At 48.0% G+C, this 27,687-nt stretch overlaps 1 protein-coding gene across 1 annotated transcript; it reads right to left on the reverse strand.

Moving 5' to 3' along the window:
- Window positions 1-463: 463 nt before the first annotated feature.
- LOC135808397 (peroxidasin homolog) lies at window positions 464-27,428 on the reverse strand. The gene is made up of 15 exons (XM_065321581.1): window positions 26,831-27,428; window positions 25,367-25,465; window positions 24,010-24,075; window positions 23,576-23,650; window positions 22,309-22,380; window positions 20,166-20,237; window positions 19,441-19,512; window positions 13,962-14,042; window positions 10,890-10,958; window positions 10,343-10,497; window positions 7,817-8,239; window positions 5,621-5,929; window positions 4,396-4,565; window positions 4,056-4,197; window positions 464-1,365 (listed from the first exon to the last, which is right to left on the reverse strand). The coding sequence occupies exons 1-15, from the start codon at window positions 27,031-27,033 to the stop codon at window positions 1,085-1,087; spliced, it is 2,289 nt and encodes a 762-aa protein (XP_065177653.1). The 5' UTR covers window positions 27,034-27,428; the 3' UTR covers window positions 464-1,084.
- Window positions 27,429-27,687: the final 259 nt, after the last annotated feature.

Below are 27,687 nucleotides of genomic sequence, written 5' to 3' on the forward strand. Positions count from 1 at the left end.
TTGAAAAAATAAAGGACCGTGCCTATATTAGAGATAATAGTTACGGTAGTTGGAGGCTAGTTTGATACTACTGCCGCTATAACGGTATTGTGTGAGTGTGTGTTTGTGTGTGTATGTATGTGTGCATGTGTGGGTGCATTGAGTACTGAGCAGTTTGCAAGGGCCAATACCGTCGATTGGCAAGGTTCTAGCAGTTTGCACGGGCCAATAAAATTGGCAAGTTTTTATTGGCAAGTGTCTAGCACTGCTGGTCCTCCTATTGATAGCGCTTTTTCCAAATACTTTTGCTTTAGAAGGACTGTAGAGGCAGCACTGGTGTGCGGAATTTTACACAATACTGATGGAGATACTGGCATTCAACTGCCTGGTACTTGACTTCATTATGTCTTGACTGCGCTGACTCACAGCAGCCTTCCACTGTGACCGGGAAGCCTCAGTGTTCTTGGCTAAATTAAACAATAGGTTCAGAGTGGGGAAGGCACCCCGAGTCCTTTTTGAAAACACAAGCAGGCGTTGCATTACTCAGAAAAGGACTATCATAAATCTGTATACTATAATTATGAATTGTACAATGGCTCAAGATTGACAAGGATGAAGCTGCCAATAGTGTAAACACAGACGTTTAAAAAAAATTATTACCAGAGAGTCTATTCTAGTATTTCTACTGAGCAAAATCACTGGTCAAGTTGCGGTAATTCTGCAAAGAGGCTCTAACAGATTAAATGCTGTGCACTGCAGGCAGGTGGAGATACATATCCAGCACTCAACAGATGTATTCAGGGCCGCATAGTCAAGTTGACTACTAGTAATACTGGTACATGCACACCTACAAATTCATGCTTTTCAAAAGACAGCATAGAGCTACAACTGTCCGCTGCATGCATCCAAAGGCAACTGAGAGTGGATCAGTAGTGCTAGCCAGCGACCCAGCAATCAAAACCACTGTGAAGAACATTTTATATACAACAGATGCATGCTCAGCGGGGCAAATGAATATACTTATAAGTCAAGGTCCTGACTGGAAATGGCAGAACGCAAGAAAAGAAGACGGCAACATCAGAGTAACGGGTATCTCCTCTAGGGTCTACTTCTTTTCAGATGATTCCTGTGATGGCTCCCGTCTTGCATTCAGTACCAACGCCACCAGTATTACGAGAACAACAGCAATGGCTACGCCGATCGAAATGAAGAACGGAATCTTGTACTTGCTCGTCACCGAGCTGAGTTGCTCCTGGGGTGGACCATCTGTCGGCGTAGTGGAAGTGGATGTGGCAGGTGTGGTTGTAGGAGAGGTGGCAGGTGAGGTGGCAGGTGATGTGGAAGGCTGTGTTTGTGACTGTATAGCACCCGGACGTTCCGACAGAACTGGAAGAAAAAGGGGGGGGGGAGAAGCAAGGTTCACATGAAACTACAAGTACATCTCAAAGAATTGTATGGACTTTTGTGAGAATGTCAAGCGGCCATGATGGTAGAGCCTATCACTTTGAAGTGTTTCCAGGTGGGTGACACAATTGGCAGTAGACGCGTATCGTACGAAATGCGAGTAAAAAAAGTAAAGTTTAAAACTATTAGCCATTTTTGTTCAATCTTCCCTTTGTTCATTGGGTTACTCATTCTGCCATGCTCATTCTTATGCTCTTGATTACTTGCTCTGCCACTGTGCTAACCATAGCACACTATCACACACGCTCGCTTAGCTGTGCCGCAGGTTGATCCTCACCCCAGTTGCACATACGACTAGGGTGTTTATCCACTCGACGTCCTATTTGTACTTATCCTGCCTCTTTTCCTTTCCCTCCTCTGTTGCCTCATCAGGTGTAGTATTTGTTGCCCGTAAAAAGTGGCCCTTTAAAAAAAGTTCAAAAATGAAAGTTTGCACGTTCGCATTGCAACCGGCTATACAATCGTGTTGAGAAGCACAACCAGCTTGGGAAGTTTAGCTTGTGCCAGGACACCGACCGCCATGCCTGAGATCCCACGGTGGCACGCCTACTGGCGAGGCTAAGTTTGTCGGTCTCACAACCAATGCCCAACCTGAAAGGACGAAGCCTGGTCAGCTGCGTCCACACTACCCTCACCCGGAGTCGTGACTACCCAGTTGACCGTTGATGATAGGTAGTGCTGGGAGAATTATCTAGAAAATAATAATGTGCAGAACTTCCATCATAGCTCCATCAATATTTGAGCCAGGGACTACAGAAACCACCCTATGGCACTTTTTGTCGAAAATATTTTTTCTCTCAAAATGTTGGTATGGTATGGTAATGTGCTCAAACGAAATTTCGAGTTGATCTGCGGTGGTAAAATGTGCCTAATCACCTATTTAATAATGGCATATCAATTAAGCGATATAGAGCCAATTTATGTACACAGTTTGTAATGTTCTTTGTATATCTTCATTCTTGCTAGTTAGGCAGTTCAAATGTATAGTGAACTATGCCCTCAGCTTCATCCAGTGACGCCTGCACGCCGTCCACTAAATCTCGGTAGTACTGCCGCTCCTCTTGTGCTAGTGATATGTGCGAACGCAGGGCCTGGACACTACATTCCGTCTCTTCCTCTGTACGGGCGACACGCATTTTGTCCCGCAGATTGTCACGCAGTGCGCATACGTCTGTACTTGGCTTTATCACTTTGATGTGTGCTGCCTATCTCCTCCAAATGTGGCAAAATGACCTGTAATGAACAGGCGAAGACTGTGTGACGGTCTTGGTATAGATGTTGTATGCAGACTTCTTGTTCTTGGATGCTGGTAAGTATACTGGAGGGTCCTCAGCACGACCTCGCTCAGGGTTGAGGTAGACCGTACATGTTAGCATATGACTAAATAAACTGTACAACATCCTGCTCTATGTCTGCTGAAATGGCCAAGTGCTCTGGTGTTCTCCCAGTCAAGCCATGGTGTGCCAGTTGAACGACTCCTTTGTTTGCCTTTTTTTGAAGGCGCTTCATTACAATCAGTCATGACTTCCAACAGCATGAACTGCCATGAACACGTCTTTGCACAGCTCGTAACCACGTACATGATAGCGGAAATAGAAAGGTCGATCACCACCACCAGTCATCGACTTTCGCATGCTTCCAGTCAGTGCGCCCAGAACAAACTGCTTGAAGCGCTTTTTCGATTCTCGCAGTTTAGAGACTTCAAATATGTAGTCCTCGAGCTGCTGCTCTGGGATGACTTTCCAATGATTCTTCGACTTGCATCCTCTCTCAATCCCATCGCGTATGTCTGAAGACAAGGAGACCACGCTTCACCTGCTCCGTCGTCGGTAGCTCAGGACTCAGGTGCGGGGGCATCTGGTTCGTCATCCGATTCCGAGTAGTCGGTGTCACTCTCCGCGTTTGAAATTTCCGAGCTGTCGGGGCTTGGCGTTTTCGACACAGCACTAGCAGCACTCGAGCTTGCTGTGACTCCATACGTCTCCTTTAGGTGGCATATCATCGCCGTTGCTGTCAGCATCGGTGTCGGAATCGCTCGCGGACAACTCGCGGGTGCCAGCGCTGAATCCGTAAAAATTCTCGTCGTCCGATTCAAGTGCCTTCGCATCAGGGACTAGTCGACTCCACACAGAATCGAGCTGCGTCGTCTGTGTGTATTGTTGTAGCCATAATCAATCACAGTAAGTGGAGCCTCATGAGTTACTCGACAATCGCTCGAGCTCGGAATCCTTCCCCGAACATCTAACAAGAGGACAGCTCTGGAGTCTTGTCAAAACAAAAGTGACGAGTTCTGCGCTTCGCGTAACTAACTTTGAGTCGCGTGACTTTGAAACGTCATAACTTGATTTTGATATCAAACGTCGTAGGGCGGTTTCTATAGTCCCTGGCTCATTTACTACTTAGGTTAAACAAGCAATACGCATGGATTGTCCCCAAAGTCAATGCATTGAAGCAGTGTTCATTTTCATTTCCATCAGCTGGAACGTAACTGCTGACGTCATGCAGAACTTCAGGTGATATGTTGCTGACCCGCTCCCCCTCCCCTCCCCCTCCCTTCCCTCCCTCCCCCGCCCAAACACATACAGCAAGTCTTCCGTAGCGGCATTCCGTACCTGGTTGCCCCGTGACAACAACTGTCTCCGTCTGGCTGACAGCACCTGGTCCGTAGCTTGCTTGGCATGTGAACGAATGTGAGCCGACATCTTGCAGCTTGTAGTAGAGCAACACAGACCGGTTGCGGCCTGAATTCCAAATCTGTATCAACATATCCCAGAAACAAACGTTTGTCATGGTTTCCAAGTAAAACCCACGTAAAACTCACAAAAAAACTCACGTAAAACTCCTTGAGTTTATAGGACTGACACGCAGTTATTATTATAATAGCAACATATATTCCCCACCCATCATGTGCGAATGATTCCAAAAACATGGTCGAATCAACACAGCACTGACCAGTGGCTGAGAATCGGACTCGGACGCTTTGATGGGGACGTCGCCGATGCTACTCCCACCGTATTTCAGCCATGTGAAGTTCATGGGCATGTTGGAGAGGCACGTTGCAACAAACACCTCACCCGGAAGCAGTCGATGAGAGGACAGCTTCACTGTGATGGTTGGGACAGCTGGGGGCAGCAAAGACAGCGGCAGCAGTGACAGTAACGCATGCAGCGGCATTTCGAAATAAACATGTAAAATGAAGATCAGACTCTGCCGTGAAAACAGTAACTAATCCCTAGAACACACTGTACTGCATGTTTCTCAGTCCTCTGCCTAAAAGCGACTCCTATGTAAACTTGAATAACTGACACCAGGCGGGTGCTTGTAAGACCGGTATGTGTTCCTTTCACTCTCAAGACAAATAATGTCATCTTGTAACTCTTCGAACTTAGAACCTAGTTGGAACAATCAACTTTGTAACTCTTGTTACGGAATCACAGCCATTCCGTTGCCCGGGACGCAGGAGTACAAAGGACAAGTACTACTTTGTTACATTATCATATTACAGCGGCGGATCCAGCGATCTCTACAGGGGGGTTCCAGTATAGTCAAAACTGAATAGCTGATACATAAACATGGGCACGCATATGGCTGTCAGTAGTACATTTACGAAATTTGGGGGGTTCCGCGGAACCCCTGGAACCCCTCCTGCATCCGCCCCTGTATTATTGAGACAGGGGCAGGGGCTGCAACACACGGACAGTAAACAACATGACTGTACCCTCAAAGAGACGAACAAGAAGACTGACAACATGACTGTTGACTACAACAGCGCACATGCTCATATCACACATGCACACATGCACGCGACTAGACGAAGACAGTTTCGGGAATGACATAGGAAAACAATACATCATTTTACCGTGAACCATCTTCAGAACTGTGTACGGGAAGGAGAGAAAGCCCACAGCACTACTACATACATTCAACCTCGTGAATACCAACCTCAGATATAACAACAACTCACGAATACCAACACTAACTTCAGACCAACTAATCATTCGACCGCATTCGCATAACCTCGTGAATAGCAGCAACTCGCAAGTAACAGCACTTTTCTTGTGGCTGAAGGGGGGGGGGGGTGTGTCGTTATTCGTGCGGTTGACTGTAGTGTAGTAGTGAGCCGTCAGAAGTGCTAAGTATGCCAGGCATTTAGCAAAGCTGTGATATGCATGCTTACCTTGTACGATGACCTGAACGTATACACTGCTCGAGTTGAAGCGATTACTACTACGGCATCGGTACGTGCCACTGTCTCCTGCCACGACTTGCAATGTGCTCTGAATACTCATATTCTTTGCGCTGTGCACTCCCTTCAGCTTGACCCCTGAGCCCGGCGTCAACAAAGCCTCGCGTGAGTCACCATGCCGACGAAAGTGCCATGACAGAGCTGGCAAGGGCACACCCGTTGCCTTGCACGACAATGTGACTTCCTGACCAGGCCACACCTTCATTGTGTCCTTACCAATTAGCGCAAGGCTGACTGGCTCTGAAATCACACAGAACCGAATGTCACCAGTGGCAATAAGTATGAAATATTATGATTCATAAACCAATTTGGTGAGCCAAGGAAATAGTAAATTGATAACACGGAAACGTGGAAAACCCATTATTCAGAAACTCCCATTGTTTCCTGAATGGGCTGCAGACCAGGCGGTTTGAATGTTTGTGTGGATGCACACAGGGTGGTGGGATGTAGTCCTCACTGCAACCCACACACATCACGTACAAACTAGCATGCGGGGAGCCCCAATACATTAGGGACCTTTAGCACCACGTTGTTTACGACGTAAGCCTGACGTAGGGCCTTGTCCGGGTTCGGGGTCACGTCGCGACGTAGGATGTACGTTCATCAGGCAACGTTTTCGACGTAGAAAAGGCCTTTTGTACGTTGTGACAGGACGTAGGAATTTGCCTTTGCACTTGCACCAAGAGGTCAAGAGTTCAAAAAAAAACATCGATGTTTTGATGTTGTAGTTTTTGTTATTCAACCGACGAGGTACTACTAGGTACGATCGATCGAGAGGCGTAATTTTATTCTTTGCTATCTTTGTTTTGTGTTTCGGTATGGCTGCCGAGGACACGCAGACTAAGGCTGTGTGCCAGAAATTTCGTTTTGGAGCCAAGGAGGACAGTCATCAATTTGTTGAAAGAAGTAGTGGCAGCGTCGAGCGAAAAGCCCTTCTCTCGTGGCTCGCCGGCCTGGAACACTGTACTCCTGAATTTGGCAACTATATACGACGCCAAATGGAAGCCGGTAACCATCCGTACACTTCGAGATAGAACTCATTTGCTGGTGACTCGGACTAATTTGCGAAGTACAGTACAATCATGTAGTTTACTAAAAAAAACAGTCTTTTCGTCCACATTTCCCGCGAGGAACTTTGAAATCACGCGCGCCATTCTGCTCGAGCTCTGTTCCTGTGGCAACGACGTCGATCCATAATCACGTCTCGCTAAAGGCTAGCCAAGTATGCAAAACACGTATCGCGCACCCCCATCGACGTAATCAAGTACGTCAAAAGGCCTACGTTGTAAACGTGGTGCTAAAGGTCCATAATGTCTTTGCGTTCTAACTTGGATCTACGGCCTATGCTGCAGTGCATCAACCATCTTGTCTTCTTGTTTCTTGTTGCTCTCCTGCTGGAAATTGCAGGGTTCGCCCTGGCCATACCGGTTTTTACCAATTTCAACGCTCATGGGATGTCCCATGTCCAACCAACAAACGCATGACAATTCCAAGTGGCTGCCATCATACACGCCTCACTATAGTCTACCGCACAGTGCTCACGCACTTCATACCTTCGTGACTGGGGTCCATTCACAACAAAAAGATGGACTTCTTGCCTCTGGCTATAAATGGGTCAAACTTTGAGTTAAAAAAAATCTTTGCAATCCCCAATGCTCAGAATATGCGAATGCATGTACATTGAAACTTAGAGCAATACATTAAACTGTTTTGAAGTTTGCCATCACAAATGCTCGGCCCACTCAGTGACTTGACTATAGGAATGAAATTTCATGAAGTTGAAGCCAAGGAAGACTGGAGACGCGAACCTTCATTCTCACACAGATATGCCGATCTTGTTCTCTATCAAATCAGTGGTGAATTAACTGTGACAAAGTCAGTGGCATTTACAGGCGCAAGTCTTCCATACCACAGTGCATTCACGGCAGCCTGAATGTGCCAAAAAGCCCATTCAGAAAGTATCAGAACCTTGACTGAAGTTTTGACCATAAATCGGTGAAAGGTTTGAACTTGCCTTTCATTATTATTAAACTCGAAGCATATGTTTAGCCTATTTCGTAGGGTTTTAAAAAGCCCAGGGATTATTCTTAAGTGCACTGGAAGTATCAGCATAACTTGGATGCTTACCTATCACTCTTAGACGCACACCATTTGATTCGATGTGCTCCGGGAAAGAAAAGCACTTGTAATCGTCGTCATCATCGGAGGCGAGGTTTTGGATGGTGAGTGAGCTAACGTAACGACCTGCCTGTTTCTCATCCACTTTAATGCTGGAGGTGAACTTCCCCGGCGCGTGGGTGGGTTCAGCAAAGTCATCCCATAAGTCGGCCCAGGCAAAGCGCCTCCGCCTCCTAGCGGATGACGGTGACTCCAGCAAGTAGGTCCTTGACCCTGGCAGCTCTTGACTGTTGCGTACCCAGTACACACCAATGTTGCTCAATAGAGAAGGTGATTGAACGGAAACATCAAGCGCACACTTCAATGTTGCTCGAGTGCCTGCCTGGTGAGTTACGTAGCGCGGTACGTGGCTTCGGAACACTGACTGGCTCACTGAAAGGATATGCAACAGAAGAAAAAAAGAAAAAGAGGAAGAAGGCCAGTTTGGATTCATCGTAACTTAACCTTTTGAGCCCGGGCCCATTGAAAACAACCTCTGCCACGCAGTAAACAATTTTAATTCACTCTATGTGAGCAAACTTGATTTCAAACGATTCTTTCATGTATCCTGAGCACAGAACTGTTTTTGTTTTGGAAATACGACAAAGATTACAAAAGTTATGACCGTTTTCATAAAGGTAGTTATACGCGAAATTGGTATTTTGAAATGTATGCGCGGCGCGCATGTAACTCCAGTTCAAACTTATGGAGCGACTCGCATTTTTTACGGTACTCGTACATCCTAGGAGTCCTCTGTGCAGCGGTACAGCTTGACGCCACGCCACGGAAGAAACGCGGGATCGATGTAGTTCCGTACTGACTCGTGACGTTCTAGAACGTCACGCGTGTCACAGTGGCAGTGGTCATGACGTGTCAGAACGTCACGCGTGCTCAAAAGGTTAAAGCTTCAAGCTACTGCAGTAATCAGACGACATCGAGCACTTTGCCGGCAATTTGCCAAAATTTACTCATTTTACGCAACTGAAGAAAGATGTACTTTCTGCCACACCTCACATTAAAAATGTATGCGTTTCACAATGAAGGACTGCTGCGTGCATGCAGTCCAATTATCGGGCCAAGATCATGCGGATGACTTGCTTAAGTCGAGTGGGTTTCCATAAGGGAGTGCTGTTTTTACTACTCCACTGCCTGCAAAAAACGGACTTGCAACCTAAACGGTGAACACTACACCCGTGCATCCCACACGCCTGTGTGGATTCACAGGAAGTGCGAGTTACAAGTCTGAAACAAATGTTGCTCAGTCTCTGCTGGGATGACGCCTCCACCATAGCTCAGAGGTTAGAGCATCGCAGGCCTCAAGCGAAGGTCCCTGGTTCGAGTCCTGGTGGTGACAGTCAATTGTTTCTTCAGACTTTTCCCATTTGCGTCTTTTCCTCAAACCAGTGACTACTACACCAGGTGATATGAGTTTTTGCCATCGGAGGACCATCGGAGGACCCAGAGGGCATCCAGAGTTTCACACTCTTGGAAGCTTGTTTACTCTTGGTTGTAAGTGGTCGTCATCAAACTCCAGGCAGTCAACAGTTAGCCTCTGGCCTGAGGTCAATGTTACCATTCCCTGGATTTCTGACTGCAGAACGCACGAGCTACAGTGATCGAGTGAGTCAACTTCGCCCCCCTCTGCCAGTGAACATTCCAGTATTTGCAGGTCAAGGGCAGCTGCACAGCATCCTGTGCATACTCGATTCATGCGATCGCATTTCACTAGACAGCACCCTGCATGTTAAACAATGTGAAAACGTGAGTTAAGGATAGGGGCGGAAAAACCGCATCCGGGGTTAAAAGGTTGGCACTTTGAAGTTATACTTCTGAGTAAAAATTGTAGTTCCGTTCATATCTGCAAAAATCCAGCCTAGACCGTTCTTAAAAATTGGTGAAATCTAGCCTGGCCGTTTCTCGGCGCTTCGTTCTTCGGCGCCCGACAGTACGTATCCTGCAGTATGTAAGTACATTCACAATGCCGCACTCTCTCTCTCTCTCTCTCTCTCTCTCTCTCTCTCTCTCTCTCTCTCTCTCTCTCTCTCTCTCTCTCTCTCTCTCTCTCTCTCTCTCTCTCTCTCTCTCTCTCTCTCTCTCTCTCTCTCTCTCTCTCTCTCTCTCTCTCTCTCTCTCTCTCTCTCTCTCTCTCTCTCTCTCTCTCTCTCTCTCTCTCTCTCTCTCTCTCTCTCTCTCTCTCTCTCTCTCGCTCTCTCTCGCTCTCTCGCTCTCTCGCTCTCTCGCTCTCTCGCTCTCTCGCTCTCTCGCTCTCTCGCTCTCTCGCTCTCTCGCTCTCTCGCTCTCTCGCTCTCTCGCTCTCTCGCTCTCTCGCTCTCTCGCTCTCTCGCTCTCTCTCTCTCTCTCTCTCTCTCTCTCTCTCTCTCTCTCTCTCTCTCTCTCTCTCTCTCTCTCTCTCTCTCTCTCTCTCTCTCTCTCTCTCTCTCTCTCTCTCTCTCTCTCTCTCTCTCTCTCTCTCTCTCTCTTGTAGCTCATACTCACAGCACTGTAATCGATCCCAGTGAACGGACGCCAAGGTTTGGCTCCGGAGTGATTCCGGTGAAGCGCATACACCCTTGAAACCTTGTACAGTCGTCAGTACGTGCCTGATATTCCTCAAGCCGCAGTCACATATAAGCGAAGTTGAATCTACAACCCTGGAAAACGAAGTTAGCAAAAGAGCAGAAACCAGTTCCTATTGGTAATCACAACACTACAGTGTGACATACAGTAGAAATGGAGAAGGTAACGTGTAAAACAGACACAAAACAGAGGCACTGCATTGTTGACGCGGCAATAGAATCTCTAACCGCCACACTTCAACACCATGACTCATGTTCAAAGTCAGTCTCCTCATTGTATCATCAATCTGCATACTATTATGCTGTCTTTTTCTGATTTTGCGTTCTTGTGTAGATGCATGCGCAGACAAGATATTTTTCCTAAACATATTAAAATATCGGTAATTTTGCTGTTAGACTGCACTAAAAGCCTCTACCTAGAAGCTGTCAAAGTTTTGTTTGAAGAAAGTTAAGGTGAATACACTCACAACGACATGTTTGGGAATATCCTCATAGAATCCAAGGGCAAGGTCTCCAGTGGATTTCCAGCCAAGTCTCTGCAGCAACAGAGAACACACAAACACACACACACACACACACAAACACACACACAAACACAAACACACACACAAACACACACGCACACACACAAACACACACACACACACACACACACACACACAAACACACAAACACACACAAACACACACAAACACACACACACACAAACACACACACACACACACACACACGCACACAAACACACACACAAACACACACACACAAACACACACACACAAACACACACACACACAAACATGTAGCCATGGTAAAGACCACATCTTGATACATACAGCAGGGCAATGCACAGCCAATAATAACTTGCACGGAGAGAGAGGTCGAGACCAGACCAGTCTGCAACTATTGCAACAGTACAATGTTGTCACGATTCCGTGCACTGTTTCTGTTGCGAACTGTGTTCGGGAGAGTGTGTTGAATCACCAGACATCACGACAGTGACCACAATTGAACGATGAGGATCAACAAAAGTATATGAGAACTACATTGCCTGTAGAAATTGCGATTGAACGAGTAGACCGACTCCTCGAGTACTCGCTCGAAGTTGTTTTTGCAAGAGAGTAGGCCCAGGTGCTTGGAGTCCGGCCACGATGTTCTACTTCTCATCACCATTTCATGCTCTCGAATCGTATTTGACTCAACATCTTTGCAAATAGTACACTACCATGTGCTCTTCAAGCGCACCAATGCTCAGGAGGCTGCAAACAACATGCCATACCAAACAAGTGGAAGTTCTGCTACAGCATACAATAAAGTAACGCTTTATACAAAATCAGCTTTTGCACAACTGATTTCGAGTGGAGACAGCGTCAAACAGGCCTTCATTCAAGCATAACAAGCCAGCTAAGAGCCAAGTATGCCTAGACGAGCCTAAGTTACAAAGAATCACCAATCATGCAGAAAGGTGGATACTCCTGGTTTTTCCCCCATTGTTTCCCCTCAGCTTTCACAATACAGATACTTTCTGAAGAAGACAACGATTAAAGCTCACTTGTAACACAACAATGAAAAATGAAAACTGGCAAGGGGCAATGCCAAACGATGTTTCGATTCATTCGTCGAAGTTAAGCCGATGAAAAAGCTGCTGACGGCTGGGCAAACTATGGGTGAATGTGGAGTTGCCTCCTAGCCGACTGGGAATTGGGCACTCTCTGGAACCGTCCAACCTGTTGAGATGTAAAATTAGTGCAGTTGAGAGCAACAGATTGGATCAAGATTTGGCTAGGTTTAAAGGGGAAGTTAAGTGGTCCGAGGAAGCTGAGACGCTCCCTTCCCACTTTAATCCCAATCGAACTCGCGCACTTCCACCGAAACTGGGTGACTGCGCCCTAATAGATGGGGATTTGTATGCAAAATGTCACTAAAAGCGCCATTTCGTTCTTATAAAAGCACGGATGACCGCGATTGGCCCATATGTTGTAGTCTTTTGGTCGCTGAGTCGACTGGTTTTGGTCCGAAAAGGCTGCGATGCAGCGTTCGGCCCTTATTCCCAATCGAACATGCTTGAACAAGCGGTCATGTGCTCCTGCGTACACCAGTCACCTGGTCATCGTGCCTGCAGGGTACAACTTACAGCCTGTTCGACCATTTTTTGGGTGCAGTCCTGTCACTCGAGTTGAACTCGAGTTGAACCTTGGTGTGAAAGTTGTCGCCTGCTGGCGCTGTGACCAGGTGACTTGGGCACGCAGGGCACGTGACCGCTTGTTCAATCATGTTTGATTGGGAATAAAGGAGGAACGCTGCATCGCAGCTTTCTTGGACCAAAACCAGTCGACTCAGCGTCCAAAAGACTACAACATATGGGCCAATCGCGGTCATCCGTGCTTTTATAAGAACGAAATGGCGCTTTTAGTGACATTTTGCATACAAATCCCCATCTATTAGGGCGCAGTCACCCAGTTTCGGTGGAAGTGCGCGAGTTCGATTGGGATTAAAGTAGGAAGGGAGCGTCTCAGCTTCCTCGGACCACGACCATTCGACTAAGCACCCCGAAGACTACAACTGGTGAAATTTTGATTTTAGCCTTAACTTCCCCTTTAATCAAGTCTGGCCCCAAAAAAACATTTTAACAAGATAGCATGCAAATTTCAGCCCCGCATTTACTGTCAAAGTGCTCGCACATCTATCACAGGAACACACGGGACAGCCATGTTGGTTCCCACTCCACTCAACTCCTGGGTCACATGATGTGTCGGCCATGTTGGCTCCACTGTCTACATACCATGATCACATCGTAACCAAATAATTTAATTTAGTCACATGATCAAGATGTGAAACTACCGTCAATAGGCAGAATGTGCTGTTCTTTGCCAGAGTTTCCTTTTGTCCTGTATTTCATCGGTGAAGCCTGTATTCTGTCGTGACATTCACATGTACGAGTTTAGTGTGTAGTACTCGGTACGTACTGAGCTCTGTGTCTTTCTCTTGTCTCCATATACTGCATGCTTCACAGTACACACACTTATCAGTTTGACCCTGAGTTCATGTATGCTATCCCGTGTCTCCTCTATTTCTGTTTGCTTCCACGTGGCACACGGTTACGGTGTAGCGCTGCACGTGTTCCGTCAGCTTGAACTGTAGCATAAAATCGTACTTTAGTCCTGCTCACACTTCCTTCATGTCCCATACCCGCGCGACTGCGCAGTACGGTAGCATTCCAAAATTTTCCCGTATCCCTTTCTGCCTGGCTGGTGCCTTTTGCTTTTTTTATGTCCTTTGGAGAAAACGACTGGCTTCCTTTGGAAGTGGGAATTCAGTAGCCGTTTTTAGGATGCTCTTGGACTATGGTTGGGAACTAAAAACACAACGTAGAAGTAACTATTGTCTCTTGACTCTCTGGTGTATCATAATTATCCGTCCGATATCAACAAACCGTCATATATTCATGCCGTGGGCTTTCTGCGTCCCATGTACACTGAAATTCTGACAGAAAACCGAAACAAGGAAACCGAATTTGGAGCATTGCTGCAAATACTACTCACATGTTGATAGAAACCGTTGCCTCTTCTCCAGCGTGTAGAGAGTGGCGGGTGAGCCAGCGTATGTTGTTCCCTCGCAAGGTCCTGTTGGGATTAGACATTCAAAACAAACATACAGACACTGACAGACAAACACATACACATGCATATTGACATTCTCATTCCCCTGGAAAGGTGGGGTGTGTGGTGGTGGTGGGGGGGGGGGGGGAGAGATTCACGGCGTCGAATATAACAGATGGTTGCTCTACGGTATAAGTTTACGGTGTAGGTGACTTGAGGCTAGCTCAGTGCCACTACCATCAACGTATCACCACCCTGTCCTTTCGAGATCCAATCCAAATTCAACATCCTGCTCAATGTGTGTAGAAACACTGACTATTGCTAACCACTGGGTTTCTTGCGGCAAACAATGGGCTTCTGTAGGTAAACACCAGGTTTCTGTAGGTAAACATCAAGTTTCTGTAGGTAAACACCAGGTTTCTGTAGGTAAACATCAGGTTTCTGTAAGTAAACACCAGGTTTCTGTAGGTAAACATCAGGTTTCTGTAGGTAAACACCAGGTTTCTGTAGGTAAACATCAGGTTTCTGTAGGTAAACCCTGGGTTACTATTAGGGGTGTGCACGGGTAGTCGGGTACCCGTGCTACCCATGAGGACCTCGGTTAGTCGGGTACAGAATAGCACCCGAAAACCCGAAGTCGCAGACAACATCATGTGCAGTGCATGTGTACAAGTTCATGTACTACCCCGCATGTCCACCCTGTTATGTTATGACGTAATGCCGTACAACTTTAGCTCTACTGTGTATGCACGCACGCATATCTTTGAAGGTCTTCTCTGTTGTTTACAGATTGAATCTTGTCAGTTTTTCTACTTCGTATATTCTAACCCATAAACTACTTGTCTCTTGTCTACCGAACCTAACATGGCGCAGTGAACTACTAGTAACCTGAGTACGGAATATTTGACAGCCTGTAGTTGTCCGTGAATTCTGTAGCCTTTTATCTTCAAACGATCGATCGTGTAGCAGAAGTGTCTTGTAGTTGTAGAATTTGTAGAATTGTCGTGATGGCGGAACCTGGAATTTCCCCAATCAGTGCTGAAATCGTATCCCTGCTCGCCTTGATGCAGCAGCAGATGAGCCCCAGAGCCTCCGCAAGGTGACGGACGACATGATGCGAGACCGCATCGTCGTTGGCATAGCCAACGACGACACGCGCCATAAGCTCCTGGCAGCTCCGTCCCTCACCCTGGAAACCGCGGCCAAGATCTGCAGGGCTGAAGAAGCCGCACAGCAGACCGGTGACGGCATGGTACCGGCATCCGTGAATGCCGCAACAAGGTCATCGTATCAACGCAGCAAATCCGCTTTGGTTAGTAAGCCGAAATCTGCTGCAGCTGACAAGCCGGCGAAGTGCTCGCAGTGCGGACGATCCCAGCACACGAAGTCAATGTGTCCTGCCAAGGGCAAAGAGTGCCGTAAGTGTAAGGGCAGGGACCACTTCGCGGCAATGTGCCGCAAGACCATCGCATGCCTCACCATTCACGCAGTGCAGGCTGGTGACAAAGTGATGCTGTCAACACGTCTTGACGACAACGACCGGTCGTGCACGTTAGAGTGGTTGCCAGATACTGGCTCGGATGTTGATGCTATTGGTGCTAGTCATCTCCGCAGACTTGGTGGCAGTGTAGCTGATCTGGAACCTGACCCCGACCATGTTGTCGCCGTGAACGGTCAGCCATTGACCAGCTTGGGAACTGTTCCCGCCAGGGTTGTCGCTCGTGATGTCACGCACACCACTCGTCTACATGTGTACGACGAACTCAGTAGCGCATTGCTGTCGCGCTCATCGCTCAAGGCGTTAGGTTTCTTGCCGCCTAACTGGCCACAGATCGCTTCAGTTACACAAGGGACATCCCGTTCTGCAGAGCACAGCAACCCTACACCAGACCAGCGTGTACGTATCCGCCAGGACCTCCTCGACGAGTTCGCTGACGTATTTGCAGAGGACACGCTCCGACCCATGGACGGTCAGCCGATGCACATCCAACTCGCGCCTGACGCCCAGCCGTTCAAGTTGAACAATGCCCGTTGGTTACCTTACGCCTATCGTGACCAGGTGAAACTCCAGCTGGACAAGATGGTCGCAGATGGCATCATCGCACCGGTCTCAGAGCCAACGGAGTGGTGTCACCCCATCGTCATAGCCGAAAAGAAAGGCACTGCAGAAGTCCGGATGACGGTGGATTTCACTAAGCTTAACAAGCAAGTCGCCCGGCCCGCGCATCCCATGCGCGCACCTCGCGATGTTGTTTCTAACCTTGGTAATGCCCAGTATTTTACCAAGCTGGATGCTCGCCACGGCTACTGGCAGGTCCCCTTGGACGAGGAGTCCAGAAGCTTGACCACATTCATCACACAGTGGGGCAGATATCAGTACCTGCGGAACCCACAAGGTCTGATTTCTGCTGGCGACGAATTCAACCAGCGGACCGATGCAGCATTCGCTGGTATTGAGCAATTCTCCAAGGTCGTGGATGACTGCCTGGTCTTCACTGATTCCTTTGAGCTGCACCTGGAACGAACTCGTGAAGTTCTTCAACGCGCTCGTCGGTATGGTATCACCCTGTCAGCCAAGAAGTTTGCTTTCGCCGAGACCGAGATCAATTTCTGCGGCTACGTGATAAACAAGTCCGGCTGGAAGACAGACCAGGAAAAGACCCGCGCTATCACCGACTTCGAGATCCCTGCCAATCGCACTGACTTGCGATCATTCATGGGTCTCGTCAACCAGTGCAGTGATTTCAGCTCAACCATCGCCGAACACCTCTCCGCGGTCTGCTGAAAGCCAAGAATGAGTTTCTCTGGCTACCCGAGCACACAGTCGCTATGGACGCTGTGAAGCAAGCACTTGTTGACCCACTGTTATTGGCCTTCTTCGACCCGTCAGCACAGACACGTCTCGAGTGTGACGCCGCTAGGACCAAGGGTCTCGGATTTGGCCTCTGGCAGTACCAGAATAATTCGTGGCGCCTCATTCAGTGCGGCAGCAGATTCATCACCGACACCGAATCCCGGTACGCAATGATCGAACTGGAGATGTTGGGTGTCGCCTGGGCCATCCGAAAATGCCACACCTATCTTGCTGGCATGTCGTTTCATGTAGTTGTTGACCATCAGCCCCTTGTTCCAATATTGAACACCTACACACTGGACCAGGTTGAGAATCCTCGGCTCCAACGTCTGATGACCAAGGTACAACTCTATCAATTCGACGTCTCGTGGCGCAAGGGCTCTGAGCATGCCTTTGCTGACGCCTTGTCGCGTGCTCCAGTGCAGAACCCGGTTGCCGATGATCTCCTGGGAGAAGCCGACTCGCTATCTGGACAAGCCCTCCGTGCATGCCTTCAGCAGGATGACTCCGGATCAGCGCTATTTGGTCTTCCGTTCCACGAGCTCCGCGATGCCGCTCAATCTGACGTTGATTACGTGCAGTTAGTCTCATATATTCGTGACGGCTTCCCTTCTGCCAGACGTCACATGCCACCCGCTCTCGCTCCGTATTGGAATGGCCGTGAGCACCTCACCCTAGATAACGGCATCGTCCTCCGTGGCTCTCGTCTTGTTGTGCCCCAGTCTCTACAACGCCGTGTACTGACTGACCTGCATTCGTCTCACCAGGGCCTGGAACGTACCAAGCGTCGTGCGCGTCAAGTGGTTTACTGGCCGAGGATGAGTGATGACATCACAGCCCTGATCCGTGCCTGCCCTGTCTGTCGTGAGCTCCAACGTTCGCAGCAGAAGGAGCCATTGATGCGCGAGCCACAGCCGACATTTCCATTCGAGTATGCCAGCGCAGATCTCTTCTCCTGTCAAGGCTGGCAGTTCCTGGTATATTCTGACCGTCTGTCCGGCTGGCCGTGTGTAGCTCGAATTGGCCGTACCGCTACCTCCCATGACATCATTTGTCACTTCCGCCGTTGGTTCGCAGATGTTGGCGTACCGCGCAAGATATTCACTGATGGAGGCCCGCAGTTTGCCGCTTCCCGTGTACGTGAGTTCTGTGAGCGTTGGGGTGTGGAACAGTGCTTTTCCACCCCACACTACCCTCAATCCAATGGCCACGCGGAATCAGCAGTGAAACTGCTCATTGAGAAGACGACCCGGAATGGAGATCTGGATGTAGACTCCTTCCAACGCGGACTGTTGGAGTGGCGCAATACTCCCCGCCCTAATGGCAGCAGCCCCGCCCAAGTGTTGTTCGGTCAGTCCCTCCAGTCGTTTGTGTTCGCCCACCGTGCCAGCTTTGATCGACACTGGATTGCGTCTGCTGAAGCTGTGGACTCTGTAGATCCGAAAACACATTATGACAAATCGGCACGCTCTCTCCATTCTCTACGGATTGGCACCCATGTTGATGTTCAGCACCACCAGACCAAGCTGTGGTCCATGCGTGGCGTCATTGTAGCAATTGGCAGTCGGCGCGACTACTTCGTCAAGATGCCCAGTGGCCGTGTCCTCTGGCGTAATCGCCGCTTTCTCCGTCCGTATGTTCCCCCGTGTGTTGACTCCGCTAGTCATACCCCTTCCCCAACTTCATCAGTACGTGTACCTACTGACGCCGCTACCCAGCCTGTTCGTCGTAGCACTCGTATTCGCAAGACACCTGATCGTCTCACCATTACATCTACGTCTGGACAGTCATATATGTGACAATGTTTGTCTGTAGCATTTGGTCTCATCTTGACATCATGCCTATGTCATTTCATCTCGTCTGTTATGACTTTATTTATTTATTTTTGTTGAGACAAAACCAGGTTTTATCTCAGTAGGGGCGTGAGAGTATAATTATTATTATGTTACTGTGTTTGTTATTTTGTGTCCGGTTGACACCCATGGAATTTTATCTTCGAAGGGGCGTGTTATGTTATGACGTAATGCCGTACAACTTTAGCTCTACTGTGTATGCACGCACGCATATCTTTGAAGGTCTTCTCTGTTGTTTACAGATTGAATCTTGTCAGTTTTTCTACTTCGTATATTCTAACCCATAAACTACTTGTCTCTTGTCTACCGAACCTAACACACCCAGTGTGTAAGGGAAGGGGTGCAGTGTGGTATTACCATGGAAACATTACCCGATCGGGTACCCGTGCTACCCGTGGAAACCTACCCGAACTCGATACCCGAAGAAAACGCTACCCGACTCAGCACTAGTTACTATATAGCTAAACACTGGGTTTCTGCAGGTAAACACTGGGTTGCTGTAGGTAAACACTGGGTTGCTATAGGTCAATGCTGGGTTTTTCAGGTAAAGACTGAGTTTCTGTAGGTAAAGACTGAGTTTCTGTAGGTAAAGACAGAGTTTCTGTAGGCAAAGGCTGGGTTTCTATAGGTGAACACCGGGTTTCTGGAGGTAAACCCTGGGCTTCTTTAGACCATGAGTTGTCATGCAGCCAGGTCGTTCTGTACAACACCTTACACTTCTTTTAGGCCTAGCAAGCCGCGAAGGAAGCCATGCTGTACTGTCTTGACCAGATTGTTGTCCAGTTTTCTACAAACATACGAAAACACAGACACAGAGCGGCAGGTGGATTGCAATAGACTAAATCGAGTGATAACAGGAGGGTAGTCACAATGACGGGAAAACATCAGGGCGCCTCTGCACAGTCCGTCTCGGAGAATCCTGGGAATTTCAGTCGCATGTCAAAGGGTAGCCTTGATCGAAAAATTGCTAAATTTCATCAATTCTCCAACGTCCGAAGTGTGCAATGTGGCAATGACCACACTCCAGCTCTTACAGTATGCCCAAAGTCCTTGCAATGTGCAATACAATGCACACATAATACTTTCTCTCTCCCCCCCCCCCAAAGCAATCATTTGCTTGCTTTCCCCATAGCAAAAAAAATGATACATGTGCTGCCAATGCAAGAAGGAAACCGGGGGGGGGGGGGAGGGGGGATAAAGAGAGGACTCTGAGACATGACCACTCGCAGAACAAGTCCAGCACCTGATTCACAGTTTTTTAATCAGCAAATGCATACATGAACTTGTGTGCGAAGACAACCCCATACCGAACTAATGAAGAATGACTTAGAAAACTGTCAGTATCAACAGCACTCAATGCACGGACTACAAACTTATCATGCACAAAGTAATTTCACAATGCTTGATAGCAGCCGTGGCGTGTGGAAAGCCATTACTTACAGTATTGAGAGGGAGATAAGATATCGGAACGCATCGGCGGGTAATACCTTTAATCTATTGTGACTTAGGTCCCTGCACAGCAAACATAGCAGAAGAGATTCAGAAGTCTTGTTACATTAGAAAACAGCAGACAAGAGTCCGTCCGGCTTCGAAAGTGCATCACTGCATGTGATAGCCAGAGCTAATTGACAACCGTACCACCTGTTGCAGTCAGCCTCAGACGATGCACACGGGATTCGAGTATTCATGCCTGACCGCGTCCAGCAGATAGACACCAATGTACAGTGCTGCTCAATGAAATCCAGTCGCGTCACTCAAGTTTGCGTCTTGCACCATTTCTCAGCCCAGTGCTTGCAGGTCTAGGGCTGCGCAATGCCCGGCATGTACTTGAGTGACGTGACTGGATTTCATTGAGCGGTATTGTACATGGCTCAGCCCACTATAAGTATACTGCCTCTCTCTGTATGCTTCTCCTCCCAATGCCGGCTGACAAAGTCCCCGTGTGGCTCTTATACTGCTAAAGTACATGAAGAAGGAATGAATTCTATCTTGAGCCCGGGGTCAGCTGTTGGTGAAGCTCAGCCTGCAAACGCAGTTTACATCATACAGCTGAGGTTCCTAGCTTGTAAGTTGGCTGATACCCGCGGCTTCCGTTGCATGCATGCTCAAGTTTGTGATGAAGGTCGGCACGTGCATGCGCACCAGTGTGCGGGCGCATATAGGTTCCCCAGACTACATTACAACGTGGTTGCCAATTGTGTGTGTTTGTGTGTGTGCATTGTTAGATAATCACGACCGCCCCAACTCACTCCCGGACACGCACTCGCAACAACGTCCACAACGAGTTCTTTGGCGAACAGTGTTCATATAATTATTGGAGAAGAAGCAGAGAATGTGGGAGAGCGAAAAACACAAGTTTGTTCCACGGCCAACTCTAAAAAACTAACTGGACTGATGTAGTTCTTCGTTGTACGCACTGTACGCATGAGAGCACGCCAGTTGCATGCCAGCGCGCAAGCGAGCAATAGATGAACATGAAAGGACACCAGAAGTAAAAGGATCTGGCGGTGACACAAAGTCAAAGGGAATGTATTACATGTCGGGAGACCATCAATGAGCCATGGTAGCCGGCGGGTGCAACAAGGAATGTAAGACAGAAGTTAGAGCAACGAATACTATGCATGCTCTCACATCACCCCTTAGTGACTCATGTCACTACCGAATAGCTACAACATAATCATGAATATCGAGCAGGTCGCACGAGCGTAGACCGGTCGCGCAATGATGGGCCTGCAGCAGGCGGCGGCGGCGTGACCGGGTCAACGCTCAATACCAGAGACGGAACAAGGCCCGACTCGGCTTCATCGCTGGCACCCGGAGCGACGGGCGGCGGCGGCGGCAGATCGTCCTCGGCGGCACGCCTTAACAAGTCGACATTCACGATCTTGTCACGGCCGGTGCCGTCGACCCGATGAACCACCACCGTCGAGGGGCCCACGATCGACATAACTTGCCAACCAGGCTCGTACGGGGTTAGGCGCTTCTGGCAGCGCTGAGGCCGGCGAAGCATGACAGCATCGCCAACAGTCAAGCGGCTCGGTGTCGGCTCGTCGATGAAGTCGAAGCGGCCGAGCGCAGACTCGATGTAGTCTCACATCGCCGCTGCCCGCTGCTGGAGGTCGTCTACCCATGAGCCAGCCGAATACGAGTGCTGAGGCCGATCCACGACCAAGCCACGGGGATGCCAACCAACCATGGCCTCCATCGGGGAGACGTTGGTGGCGCTGTGTGGCCGGATCCGATAGTAGTACAGGAGCATCGCACATGTTGCTTACGGCAATGTTGCAAGCCAATAAATGGAGTTATTTTCTCCCACCAGTAGGTTGGAGAGTTAGTGGTTGTCAGCCGGTGGTCAGTTCTACGTCCAATTAAGCCATCGTGGAAGCCCCCGATCCGATACATTAACTGGTTGGCTCATGTGTGCATGCTTTAGTGTGTGTGTGTGTGTGGGTGTTTGTGTGTGTGTCTGTGTGGGTGTGGGTGTGTGTGTACGCGGGTGTATGCATGCGCAATGTGTAGGCACACAGGTGTGTGGATGTGTGCATAGAGGTCAGCATGTACACTTGGGCACAATGTGACTTACAGCACTTGCAGGTGGGGCATGGTTTGGCGGGCAGTGCCGGACAGGTTCAGTTTATCAATCATATTGTGCGATCTGCAGTTGAAAATGACAAAATAGCAACAGAAATAAGTACAATTACTTGTATAAGTTTTTGAAGGGCTAAGAGAACTTCAAATTTCAAAGGATCAGGTGCTGACCTTCTAGGTTCAACCTGGTCCCATAGCTCAAATCGTTAGAGCATGCTCATGACAAGCAAAGTCCCGGGTTCAAGTCCTGGTGGGTCTGGCGTATTTTTTCTCTTTTCAAGCAGTTCACTTCCCCGACTGAGCCTTTGAACTTGTATAAGTACACGTAATATACTCAATGCCACTTAGAAAGTAATACAATAGGACAAGCATGGGTTTGAATGGGTGTTGGTACATGCATGTGCATGCGTGCCCGCACGTGTGCATGTGTGTGCGCGCGTGCATCCATGCATGTGTGTGTGTGTGTGTGTGTGTGTATGTGTGTGTGTGTGTGTGCGTGTGTGTGCGCGTGTGTGTGTGTGTGTGTGTGTGTGTGTGCGTGTGCGTGTGTGTGTGTGTGTGTGTGTATCCAAAATAGCTGTATGGTGTAGACCAGGCTGAATAGTGACGGTCAATTCTTCAGCCTTGCAAGCTGTTGAATGGTGCAATCCCAGCACAAGTTGCTATGGCTTCTGCCGTAGCATTGCTATCATCGCCTCCCGCGATGGGCGTCAAAGGTCAAAGGTATGCGTGCGTACACTCTTAGGGTACTTTAATTTTATATACAGCATAAAAATATGACCCAATGCTGTAGACAGCAAGCTGTTTCGGCCATAAAGGCCTCATCAGTTACAGCTACGAGCTAAATAGGCCGAGGTACCAGCCATGGTGCAAAGGAGGCACCACAGACATTAAGATTGCTCGTCGCTCTAGCGCCAGAGAGCTCAAACTACAAAAAGTAGCGGGCATTGCCTAATGCAGTAGCACTCAGTAGAGCATGTATAAAAATATGATAAACATTCGGCACTAAGTGATGGACTTACAGGTACAGACCAGCGGGATCAAACACGACTTTCTCCAGTGCCTTCCTTAGCCAGAACAACTGACTCATGCCACGTGTAATACCATGGGAACTTCCTTATCCTGATCACTAGCCAGGTCGATAGTAATTCACAAGTGTCAAATGTGGAGAATGGGATTGTTTGTGGAGCATGATTGTCTATTCAATGCCAGCGTACACACCTAGCTGTGTCTATGAACCTTGCACAAGACCAGTTACTTACAGATTCAAATGTCTTAGAGAGGCCTGCCAGCGTAGTATCTCTGGCATCCCTCTCAGGCTGGTGTTGTGTATGCTCCTGGAATGCCACACATCACAAGACCATTACTGATTACTGCTTCATCTGCCATCATTATCAGTGCCCCCCCCCCCCCCCTACCTCTTCTTTCGTACCAAATATTTCAATAGACAAACAAATACTTAAACACATGATCTGATAGGGGATTGCTTCTCTGTACCAAGCTTGTTGTTCACCTAGCCTAGGCTTTCACCTTCATACCTAAAATTTCGATCACAATTTTCAGAAGTATGCCGAAGCATTTTTTCATAAAGTTCTGAATATTACAAAACCTGATGTTGCAATGTCCTCCCTACTATTTAGCCAGGCAGTATCTAAAGGCGACAAACTCACATCCAAATTATATATTTTCAACTTACAGCTTCGTCAAGTTCCCGAAGGCAAAGTCAATATTCAGTGCTTCAAAGGTACCTGACTGAATTCGCCTGCAGATCACAGGAACATAGATGGACTAATAGCAAAGGCAATTGTGACCACAAGACAGAGCACAACATGTGTGGCAACTATTCTTTGTCTGCGCAGTACAGCGATCCCGCAGTGCTTCATAATCACGTCAGATATTTGTAGTGGTGTGCATGGGTAGTCAGGTACCCGTGAGGACCTCGGGTAGACGGGTACCGAATAGTACCCGAAAACCCGAAGTCGCAGATGACATCATGTACAGTGCGCGTGTACATGATGTCATGTACTACTCCGCATGTCTACCCAGTGTGAAAGGGAAGGGGTGGATTGTGGTGTTAACATGGAAACATTACCCGATTGGGTACCCGTGCCACCCGTGGAAAACTACCCGGACCCGGTACCTGAAGAAAATGCTACCCGACTCAGCCCTAGTTATTTGACGTGTATAGTCAACCTCGCCAATACTGTCCTGGTGAACACCAGCCCATGAATAACGGCATCTTCAGACCAAGTAAGTTTGTTTGTTTGTTTATTTACGGGTTCTCCAGAGGTAAATGGATAACTATCATGGATTCTCACCAAACCAATAAAATAATGAAAATAAAAATATGTATGGAGTGCAAAAAACTGAAAATCTGAGATTTTCTAAGTCAAAGGAGAGTGTTTCACTGCATACTTTCAACCTTACGGATAATGAAAGCTTGTGAATAGCCATACTTTCTCATACCCGCTCGAGGACCGTTCTTCGTAAGGCTGACTGTATGGTATGTGATCATACTGGCGTAGAACACATACTTGACATGTAAACAGTGGAACCAACATATCAAGTATGTGTTCTGCGCCAGTGTCCATGCAATTGTGCAACATTGCAAAACACCCCTGTGGAGAAAGAGCAGTGCTGTCCGCAGATTAAGTACACGTGCCACACATGTGATGTTGATCATCAGTATAAATTGTCTTGATTAAGTACATGTACAGGGGAAATATAGCTTCATGCATCACTTGTGTTTGCACCCTGCTGCTATATAGTTGTTAATCCTTTCGACAGGCCTGCTAAAACTGCCCTTCGGAAAGAATTTATGATACAGCTGTGCGATTCCGGAGTAGTGATAATAGAATGGCAGACAGCAATTCAAACAAGTCATTGAATATTCTGTTTAATGAGGCCTCAGGTAATTAACTTAGATCCTGAAAGTTCCATGCCGGCAATTAATTGCAACAAACTTAAAGCACGTAACGAGGGGAAACATTATCCACTCATCTCCGCAGATTATTGGGAGGGCAAATTCCTCCAAAGCCACTGCAATCACTTACAGTCGGTGCAGGCAGCCAACTCCAGCAATACTGACATCAGGGGACAGTGCGTGAAGCCGTGCGTGGCGTTCCACTGCACTCCCAAGGTCATGTAGAACCCTATACACCATCATACAATACAGCAGAGAGATAGAGATAGAGATAGAGAGAGATAGAGATAGAGATATAATACAGTCAACTTCGCTTATAACGACACTCGGCGGGGCATCAGAAAAGTGTCCTTATTCGCAAAGTGTCGTTATACCCGAAGTCTCATTATATGTATCACAGTTGGATGGGACTTTGCTCTGGGCATGGGAATTCTGTCGTTATTCGCGAATTGTCGTTATTATCCGCAGTCGTTATTAGCGAAGTTGACTGGAAAGGTAGAGATAATGAATCACAGTCCAAGCGCCTATCCATGTACGGGTGTTTGACCAGCATCTTTACGAGACCTCGACGACCTTGATCCTGACCAGATACCAGCCATTGCAGTACATGTACGGTGACTTTGATCTGACACATGAATGATTTGCCATCCCATTACTTCACTTCCAATAGCGGCTCGTCATGGAATTCCTTCAAAAAAATCTAAGTACATTTCATGAAATTCCCACAAAAAGTATTTATAATACGGGCCCTATAATAGATAAGCTGTGATTCTCTGCACTCATGTCCTAGGTTGGCAAGGTAAACAGTGTTTAAACCTGGCAAATTTCCACAATAGTGAAGTTCTGCTGTACGTGAAACATGGAGAAATAATCTGGTGTCTGGATTAGAGTCTACGGCTTCCCGTGTTTTGAGTCCAGATTTCTACGAGGAGATGAGGTTCTCTACGTAGTGGCGAACGCAAAGAAAATGCATACTGTGGATCTGCTGGGTATCAGTCAAATGCAGGCAGAAAAGTGCCATTTTTCCCAGTACGCATTCCACGTGATTTCTTTACGTGAACGTAGAGCAGAACAGGTTTCCTGTACGTTACGGGGACGCGAAGAGTGCTCCAGGGAGTCTTTGCGTCGCTTTCCCGTAATGCCAGGAAGTCACTATTTAGTCACACCCCGCTGAATTGTTTTTAACTGTTTAAAACACAAGTCCTGTGAATTTAAACTGTTAAAGATATGCAGGGTCATATTTATGCAATGCAGAATGAAACGTAAATGTTATGTTCCGGTCCCGGCCGTCCTGCAGCGATTTTAGGGTGTGCTACCAAATGGGACACTTGGCTGGGAATGAACATTTTGACGAAAAACACCGTTTTGCACGATTTGAGTTGTTGTTGTTTGTTGGTGAACCTTTTCGAGACAAGGTCTGAACATAGGTGCTATGGGGAGTATGGCACTGGTGTTATACTATAGCCAGGGATAGGGTAGTTTATAGCATGTTAGACTGTAGTTTCGCTGTGTTCAATCATCCTCTACTGACTAATCCAGCACAGTCATTCAGTTTGTAGCTGCTAACGTTAGTTACTGGTATAGATCTACTTACATGGTCACAGGTGTTTCAGGTGATCTTAGCCGGCCACAGAGTGATTCGATATCATCAGCATTCTGCCAGTGTGTACAGGTAACGTGCAGCCGTCCCGCGGAACGAGTGCGGTTTGTGCACACATCGCCGCCTATCGTGCCCGAGATTACTGACAAGAAGCACAGAGCTAGGTTGGCGATACCCGACACACGCAAACACAGCATACTGGCAGCGGTTCGAGACCGCACGGGCTGAAAGACGAGCCTCCGGGAAGCAGAGAAGCCACGTTCTTCTGCGCTTGAGCTAACAAAGTTCAAAAGTAAGGGTAAAGACGAAGCTACGGCACAATTGTACGGACACACAGAAACACAAACACATCAGTCCGACGTCTTGGACCACTGTTACGCATGTAAGAGAGAATTGTAATTGCTACTGAATGGCGAATACAGCTCTCAGTCTCACTCAGTCACACTCAGAGTTGGGGAATCTTCACATGAGTCTGTACAGGTAACACGGCCGGCATGTGATTGTGAGGTAAAGCTAAGCTGCATGCTGCCGGACACTCACAGTCACACAGTCAGTTGAGCTCTCGCGCTATGCAGTCGCTGGGCTGGGAGTATGTCAATGACTTGTTGCTGTTACCTCTCGCACGGACAGACTGTCACTGTGTCAGCCGCTGTGTCAATTGCTGGTGCAGAGAGCCTGGTTTGACTTCGAGTTTGAGTTCGGGTAGAGCTCCGGAGAGTCGACTACGGACTAGCCGAGACGCAGCAATAACATTGCGAAGTGCTGATCGGAGTCTGAAGCGTGACGCGTGTCACCCTTGTTTCTGTGCGAACGCTCGGAACGTCAGTGGACGAAATACTTCCAAACTACAC

Source organism: Sycon ciliatum, chromosome 2 (assembly GCF_964019385.1).
Source record: "Sycon ciliatum chromosome 2, ocSycCili1.1, whole genome shotgun sequence".
Taxonomy (NCBI): Eukaryota; Metazoa; Porifera; class Calcarea; order Leucosolenida; family Sycettidae; genus Sycon; species Sycon ciliatum.